Source organism: Crocuta crocuta, unplaced genomic scaffold (genome assembly GCF_008692635.1).
Source record: "Crocuta crocuta isolate KB4526 unplaced genomic scaffold, BGI_CrCroc_1.0 scaffold383, whole genome shotgun sequence".
In the NCBI taxonomy this organism is placed as follows: Eukaryota; Metazoa; Chordata; class Mammalia; order Carnivora; family Hyaenidae; genus Crocuta; species Crocuta crocuta.
Window position 1 is genome coordinate 513561 of NW_027531897.1, and position 14098 is coordinate 527658.

The 14098-nt window shown below is 41.6% G+C and overlaps 1 protein-coding gene across 1 annotated transcript; it reads right to left on the minus strand.

Annotated features, from left to right (window-relative positions):
- Window positions 1–4548: 4548 nt before the first annotated feature.
- On the minus strand, window positions 4549–13283 carry CCNB1 (cyclin B1). Its single transcript, XM_077773559.1, has 9 exons — window positions 13111–13283; window positions 12385–12555; window positions 12139–12291; window positions 9391–9573; window positions 7425–7583; window positions 6976–7212; window positions 6333–6473; window positions 5170–5280; window positions 4549–4788 (listed from the first exon to the last, which is right to left on the minus strand). The coding sequence occupies exons 1-9, from the start codon at window positions 13129–13131 to the stop codon at window positions 4681–4683; spliced, it is 1284 nt and encodes a 427-aa protein (XP_077629685.1). The 5' UTR covers window positions 13132–13283; the 3' UTR covers window positions 4549–4680.
- Between the last annotated feature and the right edge of the window lie 815 nt (window positions 13284–14098).

Genomic DNA, 14098 nt, shown 5'->3' on the forward strand with positions numbered 1-14098 from the left:
GGCGCCTCAGGGAATTTGAACTTTAAGCATCAGCTCTGTCGTGTGCTGGGCCAGGAGTTGGGCTATAGCCGTTTGGGACACCCCCGGGCGCCCAGGACCTGGCTGGAAAGGAAAATCCCAACACAAATGGTCACTCATCCTTGGTGCTGGGAGTGGGGATCTTCGGGAAAGTTTTTGTTGTGTTGTTTTTTGTTTGTTTGATTGTTTTGGTTTTACCCATCTTGGTACTCCCTTTACATTCGCGGCCTTGGAAAATGGGGGTGCCCGACAGGCTGAGAAAGAGAAACACCAGAGGGTTGTTTAAATAGACTTTCCATCTGAGCTCATAATGTCCAGATCCCCGTGGCTAGACTTCAGACACAACTTAAAGCCCGCTATGAGTCAGTGTATACACTTGAACCTGAATCTTGCAGCGTGAAATTTCTCTGTCCGTAAGATTCACTCAGTCTAGTGCTCCCAAGTGCCAGCTTGTCGATTTATCAGGTTGCAATTAAACATTTTTAGCTGGGCATTGAGCAGCTAATGGAGAAAATGCGGGACGTAAACCGCTCGATTGGTTTGTAGTTTTTCATTAAGGTCGGCTTGTAAGGGACACTTAGCCTTAGTAGCACAAGCACAGCAACTTCAGACAAGAGAGCCGAGCATTCCCCTTATATAACTAGTTTCCCCTGAGTTATACTTGATCACACAGTGCTCTCTCCTTCCTCTTTATTATCAAAGCAACAGCTACGGGCTGAGGTGCAAAGGCAGGGATGTAAATACGTTAGGTTTGTCACTCCTACCCCAAGCTCCTGGAAAAACACGGTTCCCTTTCATTATTATTACTATTTTAATGTTTACTTTGAGAAGGAGAAGCAGAGAGGAAAGGGCAGAGAGAGGGGGAGACAGGATCTGAAACCTGCTCTGTGCTGACAGCAAGAGAGCCGGACGTGGGCCTGGAACTCATGAACCCTGAGATCATGACCTGAGTTGAAATTAAGAATAGGTCGCTTAACAGACTGAGCCCCCAGGCACCCCCCCACCCCCATTATTTGTTTTATACAAAAACAGTCTTGGGCTTTGGCTTTACACTGGAAGTCTTCCAGGATCTCACATCAATCTTATCCTTTTTAGTAGTTGTCTATCAGGTGTCCAAAGCCAAATTTGGGACGAAGACAATGCAGTAGTTCTCCATCTGAGTAGGAATCAGAATCATGGGGAGGACTGGTTTAAAACAGACTCCTAGGTGAATGGGGAGATGGTTGAAATAGGTGAAGGGGATTAAGAGCACAGTTATTGTGATAAACACTGAATAATGTGGAGAATTGTTGAATCACTATATTGTACACCTGAAACTAAGAACACTGTTAATTATACTGGAATTTTAAAAATTAAAAAAAAAAAAAGATTGCGTGGTGCCTCTCCCAAGTTTTGATTCTGGTTTACATTTCTAACAAAAACCCAAGTGATGTTCATGCTGCTGGTTGAGATGACACTTTGAGAAGCACTATGGTAATAGATTATAACGAAGACTTAAAAAAAATATCTATAGTAAAATAAAAAGGGACAGATATGAGTGTGGAGCTATTCTTTAGAGAATGTCTAATAATATGGAACGGATAATACAATTAGCTAACTACAATCATGTCACTCTCGTGAGATATATGTTTCAAAGTTAGTATCATGAATAATAAAACTAAGGATTGAGAACAACACTGTTGCAGCAAAGCTGTATCAGGTGGTTACCTTAACCAGATGATCGAACATGGCTATCTTCAGTAGTGTTAACAACTAATATGTAACTCCAATATGATGTATAAGTTGTACAAATGACCAATATTCTTGCCAGAATATTGCATAACCTGAACTTAACTATGAAGAAACAGACAAGAAATCTAGAGTGAGGGACATTCTACAAGGCAAACAGACTAGACCGTTCATGTCCATGCCTTGAAAAACAGAAAGCACAACTATTGTATATGGAGACAACTTAATTGGAACCTAAATTGGAAAAACATTTTGGGACAATTGAGAAAATTTGAATACACACTGCACATTACACATAGGAATTAACTTAGTGTGATAAAGATTATGATTATTTAGGAAAACGGGATTAATTCTTATGAGATGCATGACCAAGTATTTTAAGTTGACCCAATCTTGACATCTAAAATTCACTTTGAAGTGGCTCTAATATATGCAAACACATGTATATATCCCCCCACCACACACACGTACTTTTCTTTACACCTGTAGTTTAGTATTTGCCTACATAAGTACCTAGAATTTTGTCCCCTATCAGGAAATAATCCTTTCTTATATCCCTGGAATATTTACAGAAGTCTTTCAAGTACTTACCACAGAAAAATACAGTTTCAAAGTCTTTTTAAAGGCCCCCATTTCCAATGAAACTAAAATAATCACCTCACAGGGGCTCCTGGGTGGCTTAGTCGGTTGAGCATCCGACTTTCCGCTCAGGTGTGATCTCACAGTTCGTGGGTTCAAGCCTTGTGTCGGTCTCTGTGCTGACAGCTAGCTCAGAGCCTGGAGCCTGCTTCAGATTCTGTATCTCCCTCTCTCTCTGACCCTCTCTTGCTCATGCTGTCTCTCTCAGAAATAAATAAAAACAGTAAAAAAAAATTTTTTTTTAATCACCAAAGAATTCCAAAAAATTCCAAAAGAAAACAACTACTTAGAAGTTGAGCAGTTAAGGGGTGCCTAGGTTACGCAGTCAGTAGAGCAACTGACTCTTGATTTCATCCCTGTCCATCATCTCAGGGGTGGGATCTAATCCCACACCTAGCTCCATTAAAACAAAGAGTAAAAAAACAAAAAACAAAAACAAAAAAAAACTGATGTCAGTAAAACTAGCAGGAAATAGATCCTATTTACAAGTGACAAAAAAACCCCATAAACTCAGCAATGAACTTGACAAGTGCAGTAATTATACAATTAAAATTCTAACATTCCATTGGAGGACATGCAACAGACTTTGGAGAAAAAGGCTTCTAGATGGGAAGACTTAATGCATACTGAAAACCTCAAAGGAGCTTCTTGATAACTGGACATAACTTTATAACGTTCTTATGTTTGAAACTGCCCCCAAGGGACAGAGAAATAGTGCTTGCTTCATCTTACCAGATAATGTAATAATTTAACATTAAGTTTGTCACAAGAAAAAAGTCAATCAGGAAACAATAGATGGCAATTACGGTTTCAACTCAGCTGGACAAGAGTAATTTTGATCATGTGGTACTGACAAAAATGGGCACCCATCTGGAAGAGTCTTACTTTATACCATCTACGGAAAGCTTATTGAGGAATTATAGATATAAATAGGGAAATTTTCAAATTTTCCATGTTTATGGTTTTGAGATGGGGTTTATCTCAAGATTGCAAATCCAAAAGCAACTGTAGAAAAAAAAAAATGATAATATAAAAACTCCCAAGTGTCTGCGTGGCAAAAGAGAATCAGCACTCAGAAGGCAAATGACAAAATGGAAAAAACCTACATAGTGAGAAATAGTCAACAAAAATTTATTCAACTAGCCATCAGAATTAAAATTAGGACAGCAAACAAGGTAGATTATTTCTTGCCAAATTCACAGAAATCGGAGAATCATTATCTTCAGTATTGGCAAGGATGCAGAGAAACCCGGCACTTTTGTACATTGCTGACAACACTTGAGAGTCATCTGGCAGCATCTGCCAAAACTTAGAACGCACATACCCCAAAGAACCAGCGTACAGAAGGGAAAGCATGGTATTTAATGATCCACAGGTTTGTCTGTAGGAGCAAAGAGGAAAAGCAATCTGAAGGTCAACAACAGAATGGTTGAATACACTAAAGTATATCCATATTATGGAATGGAATGCCTACACCCGGGCAAGGCGTACACATGTTAAAAGTAATTGCTTATATATAGAATGATCCAATTTCCTAGAAAGCCCCATGACAACTTATTTATAAGCATATTTATATTTATAGAAGGCAAAGAAGGATACACCCCAAACTGCTGGTACCTTCAGATGGATGGGATTGAGCTGTAAGAGTAAGGGTTGGGGAGTAAGTTAACTTTTGTAGATAACTTATGTATGTTTTGAGGATCTGCTTTTATTTGATCAATAAAGACAGTGAAAAAGCAAAGTATAGAATATAACGTTATTTTTTCAAGTGAAAAAGTTGATACTAGCTCAAGTTGATCGTTTTAACAAATAGTGGTACAAGTAAAACCTACTTAGAATTACGGCAGCAACCACCAGAGGAAACAGAAAACAAGGGGACTAAGGGTAGAGTGGCAGACCTTTAAGCAAAATGAGGCAGCATATTCTCCAAGGTAATTGGACTTGCATGCAGTATGCCCTAACGAACGGCTTTAAATGCCTTCACAACCACAGTAACTCATACAAGAATCTAAAGCCAGGTACATAAAACAAGAACCACACAAATAACAATTATATATATATGCTGGATCCCAATAAACTGGAAACACTTTTTATATTCCCTAACTTATCTTTAACAAACCTTTTAGGTTACCCTGGAGTAGGAAGTAGCCACATTCAAATGAGTTACGGTATAAGAAATAAAAAGGACCACAAGCTTTATTAAAAGTAAGCAAACGTAACATATAGTATGTACAGATGGCACATGGTGCCAATTTTATTTGCAGTTATTATAGTACTCCAACTCATGTTTACAAGTTACACCTTTGACACAGCCTTGGCTAAATCTTGAACTAGTGCAGAATTTAGTTGTGCTAGAGTGCTGATCTTAGCATGCTTAGATGTGGCATACTTGTTCTTGATAGTCTAGAAGAGAAAAGCATAGTAATTAATGAAGGGAAAAAGGAAAAAAACATTGTGAGACCCAATAGTGCACATACTCACTTAAAACAATTCCTTCAGGGGTACCTGGGTGGCTCAGTCAGTTAAGTGTCTTGGTTTCCACTCAGGTCATGATCTCTTAGTTCATGAGATAGAGCCCATGTCAGGCTCCACACTGCTAACAGTGTGGAGTCTACTTGGTGTTCTCTCTCTCCCTTCCCCACTCTCTCTCGCTCTCAAAAATTAATAAACTTAAAAAGATAGCATTATAAAAAAAATCAATTCTTTCAAAATGAGGCGTTTACATACTTGAAATCTTAAGTATTTTCATTTTCCTCCCAACATCCTACAATGCCCCTGACTTACCATGTGCTTTGTAAGCCCACGATTCACCATGACTAGATTCTTTGCCAGGTGTTGCATAACATTTAAAAGGGATTCTTCAGTGTAGGACAGGTAATGCTGTAAAGTTGGTGTCTACGGCAACAAAAGTTAACATTATAAATACTCATCAAGAATGGTGCTTAGAAAATTTCTGTAAGTCAAGAGTAGGATAAGAAGAGGGATTCTGTAGGACCGATTACAACTGAAATTTAAAATAAACTTAAGATGCTTCTTTCATTCTTCTCCAGTACTTAAACCTATTATACACTAATGTGCTCAAACATAACTAAACCTCTGTAATTGCTGACTAGTCAACCCCCCAAAGCTAGGCTCCAAATTGTTTGACACCGACATTCACATGCCTAATTCCACTCCTAAGGCCTATGGTAGCACATGGCACATTGGAGAAATATGTGTAGAATCAGTGGGTATGAATGGACTTTGGGTATGTCATTTGACCTGCCTGAGAGTCTTCATCTGTATAGAATGAAGACTATAATGAAGTGGGAATATCCTATGAACACACAGCAAACAAAATACCATTTTTAATCATTCTCTCAGTAGATGCTCTACTTTTAGAAATCATTTGAATTGTCCGTTAACGAAAACCGTCCAGTATTCATGCAAACATCATTTAAAAAATTTAAAAGCTTTGGGGCGCCTGGGTGGCTTAGTCGGTTGGGCGTCTGACTTTCACTTAGGTCATGATCTCACGGTTCGTGGGTTTGAGCCCCGCGTCGGGCTCTGTGCTGACTGCCAGCTCAGAGCCTGAAGCCTGTTTCAGAGTCTGTGACTCCCTCTCTCTCTGACCCTCCCCTGCTCATGCTGTCTCTCTCTCTCTCCTAGAAATAAATAAAACATTAAAAAAAAAATTTAAAAGCTTAGGGGCGCCTAGGTGGCTCATTTGGTCAAGTGTCTGAATTTGGCTCAGGTCATGATCTCAGTCTAGGAGTTCGAGCCCTGCATTGGGCTCTGTGCTGACAGGTCAGAGCTGGAGCCTGCTTCAGATTCTCTGTCTCCCTCTCTCTCTGCCCCTCTCCTGCTCATGCTCTTCTGTCTGTCTCTCAAAAATAAATAAACATTAAAACAAAAATTTTTTTTATTTTAAAAGCTTAGGGTAACCTAAGTCCGTGGGAAGAACTTACCCATTCACCATTATCAAGAATTTTTAGTGCTAAGCAAAAAGCTCCTGCTGCAATCTGAGAAGGAGGAAAGTGCACCATATCGTAATCCAGCATAGTTAGTTCCATCAGGTATTTGGCCAAAGTATGTTGCTCAACATCAACCTGAAACAAAACCGACAGGTCTCTGAGCTTCTGTCAGAATTCTGTACTAGCAATAACCAGTATACCCATAAGTATTTGTCTATAAACTCAAATGCTGGGGTGCCTGGAGTGCTCATTCAGTTGAGCCTCTGACTTTGGCTCAGATCATGATCTTACAGTTCATGAGATCAAGCCCCACATCGGGCTCTGTACAGACAGCTCGGAGCCTGGAGCTTGCTTCGGATTCTGTGTCTCCCTCTCTGCTCCTTCCCCATGTACAATCTGGGTCTCTCTCTCTCAAATATAAATAAATGTTAAAAAAAAAAAACCTTTTCTTTAACTGTCAAATCCAACTGCCCATGGAAAGCCTTAACGAAAATATTAATATATAGCCTAATTGGAAATAAAGAACATCTTTATGTCTTCTTCATGTAGTGAGAGTTGTAAGTCAGCTGAATTAGAGCTGCATGAGGAGCAGTATTTCAAAATGCACCATACTAAAGATTATCTAAGAAATCTGTACCTCTCCAATCTTAGATGCTCTCCGAAGGAAATGCAGGGGTAGAGGGCGGCCCAGACCAAAATTTAAAGATCTTAGAATCTTCATTTCCATCTGTCTGATTTGGTGCTTTGTGTAAGTATTGTCGGTCACAAAGGCAAAGTCACCAATTTCTGGAGGGTACATTTCTTCATATTTGCTTGCAATAAACATGGCAGTGACACCAACCAGCTGCAGCATCTTCTTGGGTACACAATTATTCTGCAATGGGAATTCCAGCTGGATGAACAACTAATATGTACTTGAAAAAGGCGACAACATGGCTATGAAGGGAACATGGGAAACAATACTCTAACAGCAAAATCATAGTTAATGACACTCTATTCCCCCAAGACAGATGTTAGCTGGAAAAGTCTGTTTCTTGTGACTCAGCTAGAACCTGGGAGAACCCTCAGTTACTGAATTATGCTCACCTGCATGAACCGATCAATAATGGAAACAGTCATGTACATGGTCTCCTGCAGTAACCTGAATTTCATTTGAACCTGAACTAGCCAGTCAATTAGGATGGCTCTCATGTTTCCAGTGACTTCACGACCCAGTAAGTATTTTGGTCTTACTGCTTGCTCTTCCTGCAAAAGAATGCTGATTACCGTTTAGAAGCAAGACATTTCTGATGAGAAATATTAGTCACCACAGAACAGTAATGGAGCATTTAGAATCTCTAACAGTTGTCAACTTAACTCTTCATACTGTCACTACAAAAGTCTCTATCACTGAGGAAGAAAACAAATATTAAACAGGACAGTCTGAAAGGTTTCTCATATTGGCAGATCTTTCCGTAACCACTTCAACCCCAAGATATCCTGCCTTCATCTCATATCTTTTTACTTCACACTATAAACCCAGAACCTGAGCTTTATATGAAGCAGGGAAAAATAGCACCAGCAATTTTCCAGATCACCTGGACCCTATATGCTACCCCTTTCCTGCTGTATGATTTAAACTGTCAACACACCATAGGTAAAAAGAATGAACCATGAAAGACCAACATATACATGTGCTAAACCCACCCCACCAAAATTAGAAAACTAATATATTTACTTACTTTTTAAAAAAGGTTTATTCATTTTTGGGGGCGAGAGAGAGACAGAGAGACAGCCAGATAGACCATGAGCAGAGAAGGGGCAGAGAGAAAGGGAGACATAGAATCTGAAACCGGCTCCAGACTTTGAGCTGTCAGCACAGAGCCTGAAGCAGGGCTCAAACTCAAGAAACCTGAGATCATGACCTGAACCGAAGCCAGACGCTTAACCAACTGAGCCACCTAGGCTCCCCTAGAAAACTTAAGAAACAAAGGAGAAGAAACCCAAAGTGGAAGACTGGTTCTGGCAAGAAAGAAGAACAATCATATAGAAAAACTTTTGGATGTCCAGAAGAACCAGGCAAGAGAGATAAGATGTAAAAAGGTGTTGAAAGAAGAGAAGGTCTTATAACACACAACTGGGCAAATGTGTTTGTTTGCTTTTTTGTTAGCATACAGAATGCTTCCTTGTTTTGGAAGGGAGGAGGAACAGAGGGCACATGCCACTAATACGAAAGTTTCAGAAGTGATACGGAAGGAAACAAGAACTTTTTTATTGTACTCGAAAACACAGAAAAATTTCCCTGGTGTTACATGCACATCAGCCACAATGACACAAAATGCCTTGCACTGCTGGTGGTTATAGTTTCTCAGCATATTTTCCATTACCATCTATCTCCTGCCTCTAATTCTCAAACTCAGAGCCGGGGAATTGCTCACTCCTAACTGTGATAGACATAAGTGTATCATTTAACCTACAGGCATTCATTAGAAAGAGTTCTAAGAGTGGGTATCTGAGTGGCTCATTTGTTAGGTATCTGACTTTGGGACAGGTCATGATCTAATGGTTCGTTGAGTTCTAGGCCTGCATCGGGCTCTGTGTCGACAGCTAGAGCCTGGAGCCTGTTCCAGATTCTGTGTCTCCCCCCTCTTTGCCCATCCCCCACTTGCACTCTCTCTTTCGAAAATAAACATTAAATGGGGCGCCTGGGTGGCTTAGTCAGTTAAGCGTCCGACTTTCGCTTAGGTCATTATCTCGCGGTTCGTGGGTTCGAGCCCCGCGTCGGGCTCTGTGCTGACTGCCAGCTCAGAGCCTGGAGCCTGTTTCAGAGTCTGTGACTCCCTCTCNATCCAGTGTCATTCTGAACTTTCTCTGTTCAAAATAGCAAACAAAGATATTCTTGGGTTTTTTAGTGAGTTGATTCTTGGTACTCCATGAAGGAGAATTTCAAAGTGAAATTTACTGTTAAGAAATGCTACTTATATCCTGCTTGAATTCTTGTAAACAATGTAAAACATCTTTAATAAAACCAAGCACAGTTTAGAAAAACAAAGAATCTAAAAATAATACAGACCTCAAGTTGTCTCAGATAAGCATAAATATCTTTCACATATTCACTACAAAGGTTTGGATCAGCTCCATCATCTGCATCCACATCATTCACTGCAAGTATTACATCAGAGAAAGCCTGACACAGATATTCTTCTGCAGGGGCACATCCAGATGTTTCCATTGGGCTTGGAGACGGAGTATCAACCTTGAAACAGAGAAATCTTGTGAAATGATAGCAAAGAACAGCATACCATCTGGGAACGAAAGGCCAATTATTGGTACAAATAGACCAACTGCTACATAGACATATAATTCTCAAGTCATTTCCTCAAAGAAAAATTAGTTTCTTTTCAAATGTATTCAATTTCTCTTTAGGACATGATTAATACAAAAATAAAATGCCCAAAGAGAATGAACCAATTAGAAGTCAGCAGAACCTCAACACTAATGGGTAAAACAAGAAAAAGCAAACAAAATCACACTCTTGACTTTCTTCCAGAGGAAAGGAGTAAATAACGAATCTGTTTATATGTGTCATGTGAAGTCATTCCAAATGAATGACAGTCTTTTGTCTTCATTTCAAAACATGGATCGGTTCTCACTGCCCAGGACAACTCAACTTCTGTCTTTACTACTAAGGATTCACCGAGTTCATTCGTTATCATTAACCATTTCCTTCAAGCTCCAGTTTCCCCTTTGTTCAAACAATTCATTGATCATGTTCTTCTAGTCAAGCACTGTGCAAGGCAGAGTCTTTACAGTGTCTTCAAAGGGCTTGGAGTTTAGAAGAGAGAAGTAAATAAAATGAGGACACAATCTAGGAATAAGGGTGGGGAAAGTTAGGGAAGGTTTCAGGAGTTGATGCTTGAGCTGTTTTGAAGGACGAAAAGATTACTAGCTTAAAAAGTTACTTAAAAAGGGTGGCCTTTTTAAAGTAAGTGGGACAGCAGGGACACCTGGGTGGCTCATTCGGTTGGGTGTCCGACTTCAACTTAGGTCACGATCTCACGGTTGGTGGGTCTGAGCCCCACAATGGGCTCTGTGCTGCCAGCTCAGAGCCTGGAGACTGCTTCACATTCTGTGTCTCCCTCGCTCTGCCCCTCCCCCACTAATGCTGTCTCTCTTCCGTCTCTCAAAAACGAATGTTAAAAAAGCAAAGACCATCAGTATGGGAATTTCAAGGAAATTTCACAGTTTGGTATGACCAATTAAAGACTGTACATGCCTCAAATCTCCCACCCTTAGATATAAGCTAGGCCGAATGACTTTTACAGATCATCTTCTCAACTGGTTTTAACTACTTTGCTATTTACTTATTTATTTTTATTTATTTAATTTAGGAGAGTGAGAGCTCGAGTTGTGGAGAGGGGCAGAAGGAGAATCTTAAGCAGGCTCCATGCCCAGGCTGGAGCTTGTGCTTAATCCCCCCACCCCGGCAAATCCCAGGTCCTGAGCAGAAATCAAGAGCTAGAAATCAAGAGTGGGCTGCTCAAATGACTGAGTCACCCAGAGGCACCTACTTTTTGTTTTTCAATTTAAAGATGCCCTTGTAGGGGCACCTGGGTGGCTCAGATGGCTCTGCACTGACAGTGCAGAGCATGCTTAGGATCTGCGGTCTCTCCCTCTCTCTCTCAAAATAAACAAACTGAAAAAAAAAAAGTATTCTTATAAAATTAGAGCTTCATTAAATGCAGTTCATTGTAATTTCAGCAAAGCAGCCCCTTCTAGGTGCTTGCTTCTCCTTCACAGGAGAGGATATATTTACATAACTGTTGTTTAATAAGTTCTTAGTTTTAGTTTTTGAGGCTAAATGTTAACTCATCTACGCTCAGAAAAGCTACATATTCTTTCTGCTTTCACTTTTATATATTCCAGTGTTACAGGTTTATTAATTATTCAGTGGCCACATTAGGGAGTAAGAGGATTCAAGATCATCTGTATCAGTCAATCAATTCTGGTCAGATGGTTTGTACCGAAGACAGCAAAATCTTTGATTCACAGAGCTATGGTAACTCAATACCATTAAAAAGAGGGGGAGGGGCTCCTGGGCAGTTCAGAGTCTCTTAAGCTTCTGAGGACTCTTGATTTTGGCCCAGGTCATGATCTCATGGTTTGAGCATTCAAGCCCAACACTGGGCTCCATTGAAAGCACAGAGCCTGTTTCGGATTCTCTCTTTCAAATAAACTTAAAAAAAAAAAAGAAAGGGTAGGGGGAGGCAGTATCATAAAATGATTAAGAGCCTAGGCTCTGAAGCTAGATTTCCTGGGTTTAACTCCGTATGTGCCACTGATTACATGTGTGACTCTAGAAAAATTACTTCTTTATACTTCACTAAGCCATTATCTCAAAGGCAGAGGTAGTAATACAAGTAAGAGAGTCCATATAAAGACTGGGTGAGTTATGGGACGCCTGGATGGCTCAGTTGGCGAGGCGGCTAACTTTGGCTCTGGTCATAATTTTGGGGTTTGTGGGTTTGAGTCCCGCATGGGGCTCTGTGCGGACAGCACAGAGCCCAGGGCCTGCTTTGGATTCTGTGTCTCCCTCTCTCTCTGCCTCTCACCTGCTCACAACTCTCTTCCTCTCAAAAATAAATATTAAAAAAAATTTAAAGATTCGGAAAGTTAAATGTACTTGAAGTGCAGAGACTACTTCCTGCTAAGAACTCTATAAATGCTACTATTATTACTATTTGTTCAAATTCTGATTCCATGTGTTATAAAATGAGGGGAAAGAAACAACCAAACCTAGAGGAAAGCAAAGTAAGTTTACCAAAATAGGTTCCGGAGAAAGTTTTTCTTCTTTAACTGGCTCATGTTCTGGCTCTGGTTCTGGCACAGGTACAGACACAGGCTCCGGTGCTTTGTCCAGAGGTTTTGGTATTTTTTTAGCAATAACTTTGCCAGGAGCCAAAGTTTTTGCTTCCTGTGGATGAAAGAAGAAAATGCTAAGTTTCTGCATCGAGGGTCACAGCTGTAAGGTGGGCTCTTAGAAGATGGATGGGGAAGAGATAGCTACCTTTTTCAGAGGCAATTTGGCCTGTGGCTGTTCACTGACTTTGTTACCAATGTCTCCGAGGGCTGTTCTTGGCCTCAGTCCCGGCTTGGAGGCTGCAGCAGTGGCCAGAGGCACGCGCTTTGCGCCTGCCGTACTGATCTTTCCCTTGTTTTCAACATTAACTTTCGTGTTCTGAAAGAAGCAAGACCACTTTGAGAGCTGGCCCAATCAGGTCGGAGTAAGTCAAGGGTCAATTAAGGTGGGGCAAGAGAGAGGCTCTCAGGACAAAGGTTGGCNCCAAAGGAAAGCGGGGTTCCAGGATCTACCCATGGTTGTAACATGTCAATTTCCTCCCAGAACGTCTTCACTCACCTAAAAGAGGGGTTGTCGGTTTAGTCCCGGCCGACCCTAAAATACCACGAATTTACATTTGAGAGGAAATAGAAAAGCCTACAATTGCAGGCATTTTCTCTCCGGGAGGGGGGTTACGCGGTTGGTGAGAGCCGCCTCGGGGACCTTCTATCACATTTTAAAAGAGGTTTCCGGTGAACCTTTCACCACCCTCCCCTCTCGCGCTAAACACTTATCCAAGGCCGGCTCAGTTCTCTTCCTCTCTCCGTAGGTCNCCATCCTCCTCCCCAAATCGCTGCCCCGGTCCGCCCGAGGGGCCCCGGCAGGCGACAGAGGATGCGAGGACACGCAGCGAGCGAGGAAAGCCGCGTTTGTTCATTGTCCGCAGCAGCTCACCCTGGTGACCCGGAGCGCCATGGCTTCCTCTTCACCAGGCAGCAGCTCAACGGGGAGAAGCAGAGCACGGGAGACACCGACGAGCCGAGGACCTGAACCCACCGCAGACCAACAGCCGTTCCTCCGCAGCACGCCGGGAGGAGCGGTGGCCAGCCTCAGGTTTAAACCCCGCGCTGCTCTCTCCTTATTGGTCTGTTCGTGGCACTCGCTCCCTTCCCATTGGCGGCTGCCTGTTCCTCCGAGAATGCGTTTCCTGGGCGATCCCGCGGAGACGTTCGAGAGGGGGCGGGGCGAGGCCTTGGCTCTCTGGCAGCTGTGCTGCCACCTGGAGAGGCGAGCAGGCTGTGCGCCGCCGACCTGGCTTGTTGGCCGCGGGAGCTCGCCTGGAGAATGGCGGGGGGGGGGGCTCTGAAAAGTGACAGTTTGAGCCAGCGGCCTTGGATAAATGAAAAGTGAGAGGCCGTTATGGCTCTAGTCTTGCTTATCGTTACACACTTTCCTCTTCTGCGGTGGACTGTAACAGGAAAGGCTTAAAAATACATTTTCATTTGATTTGAGTATCTTTCATTTGCTTTCATTCCTAGGGCAGAGGAACTGAGGCCCAGAGAGGGTTTGGGTGTCTTTCCCGGGATCACAAAATGAGTTACATGGGAACGAAACTTCGGTTATTTTTTGGAACCCTGATGTTTCCACAGCACTAATTGTCTCTTGAGAATAATGTGTAGCTTCTTAATCTGCCAGATTACTTTAATCCAATTGTTTACCAAAGCCAATCTTTTGTTTTAGCTTTTTATTTGAAAATAATTTCAAATTTAGGAAAGTTTGCAAACAAAAAGAACATACATCTACCTTTTCCTAGATTCAAGTATCCTTAACATATTACCTCCTTTGCTTTATCATGTATTTTTCTGTCTTTCTATATATAGCTCTATGTCTCACTGTATATAAAAAATTTCTTCCTGGGGCGCCTGGGTGGCTTAGTCGGTTA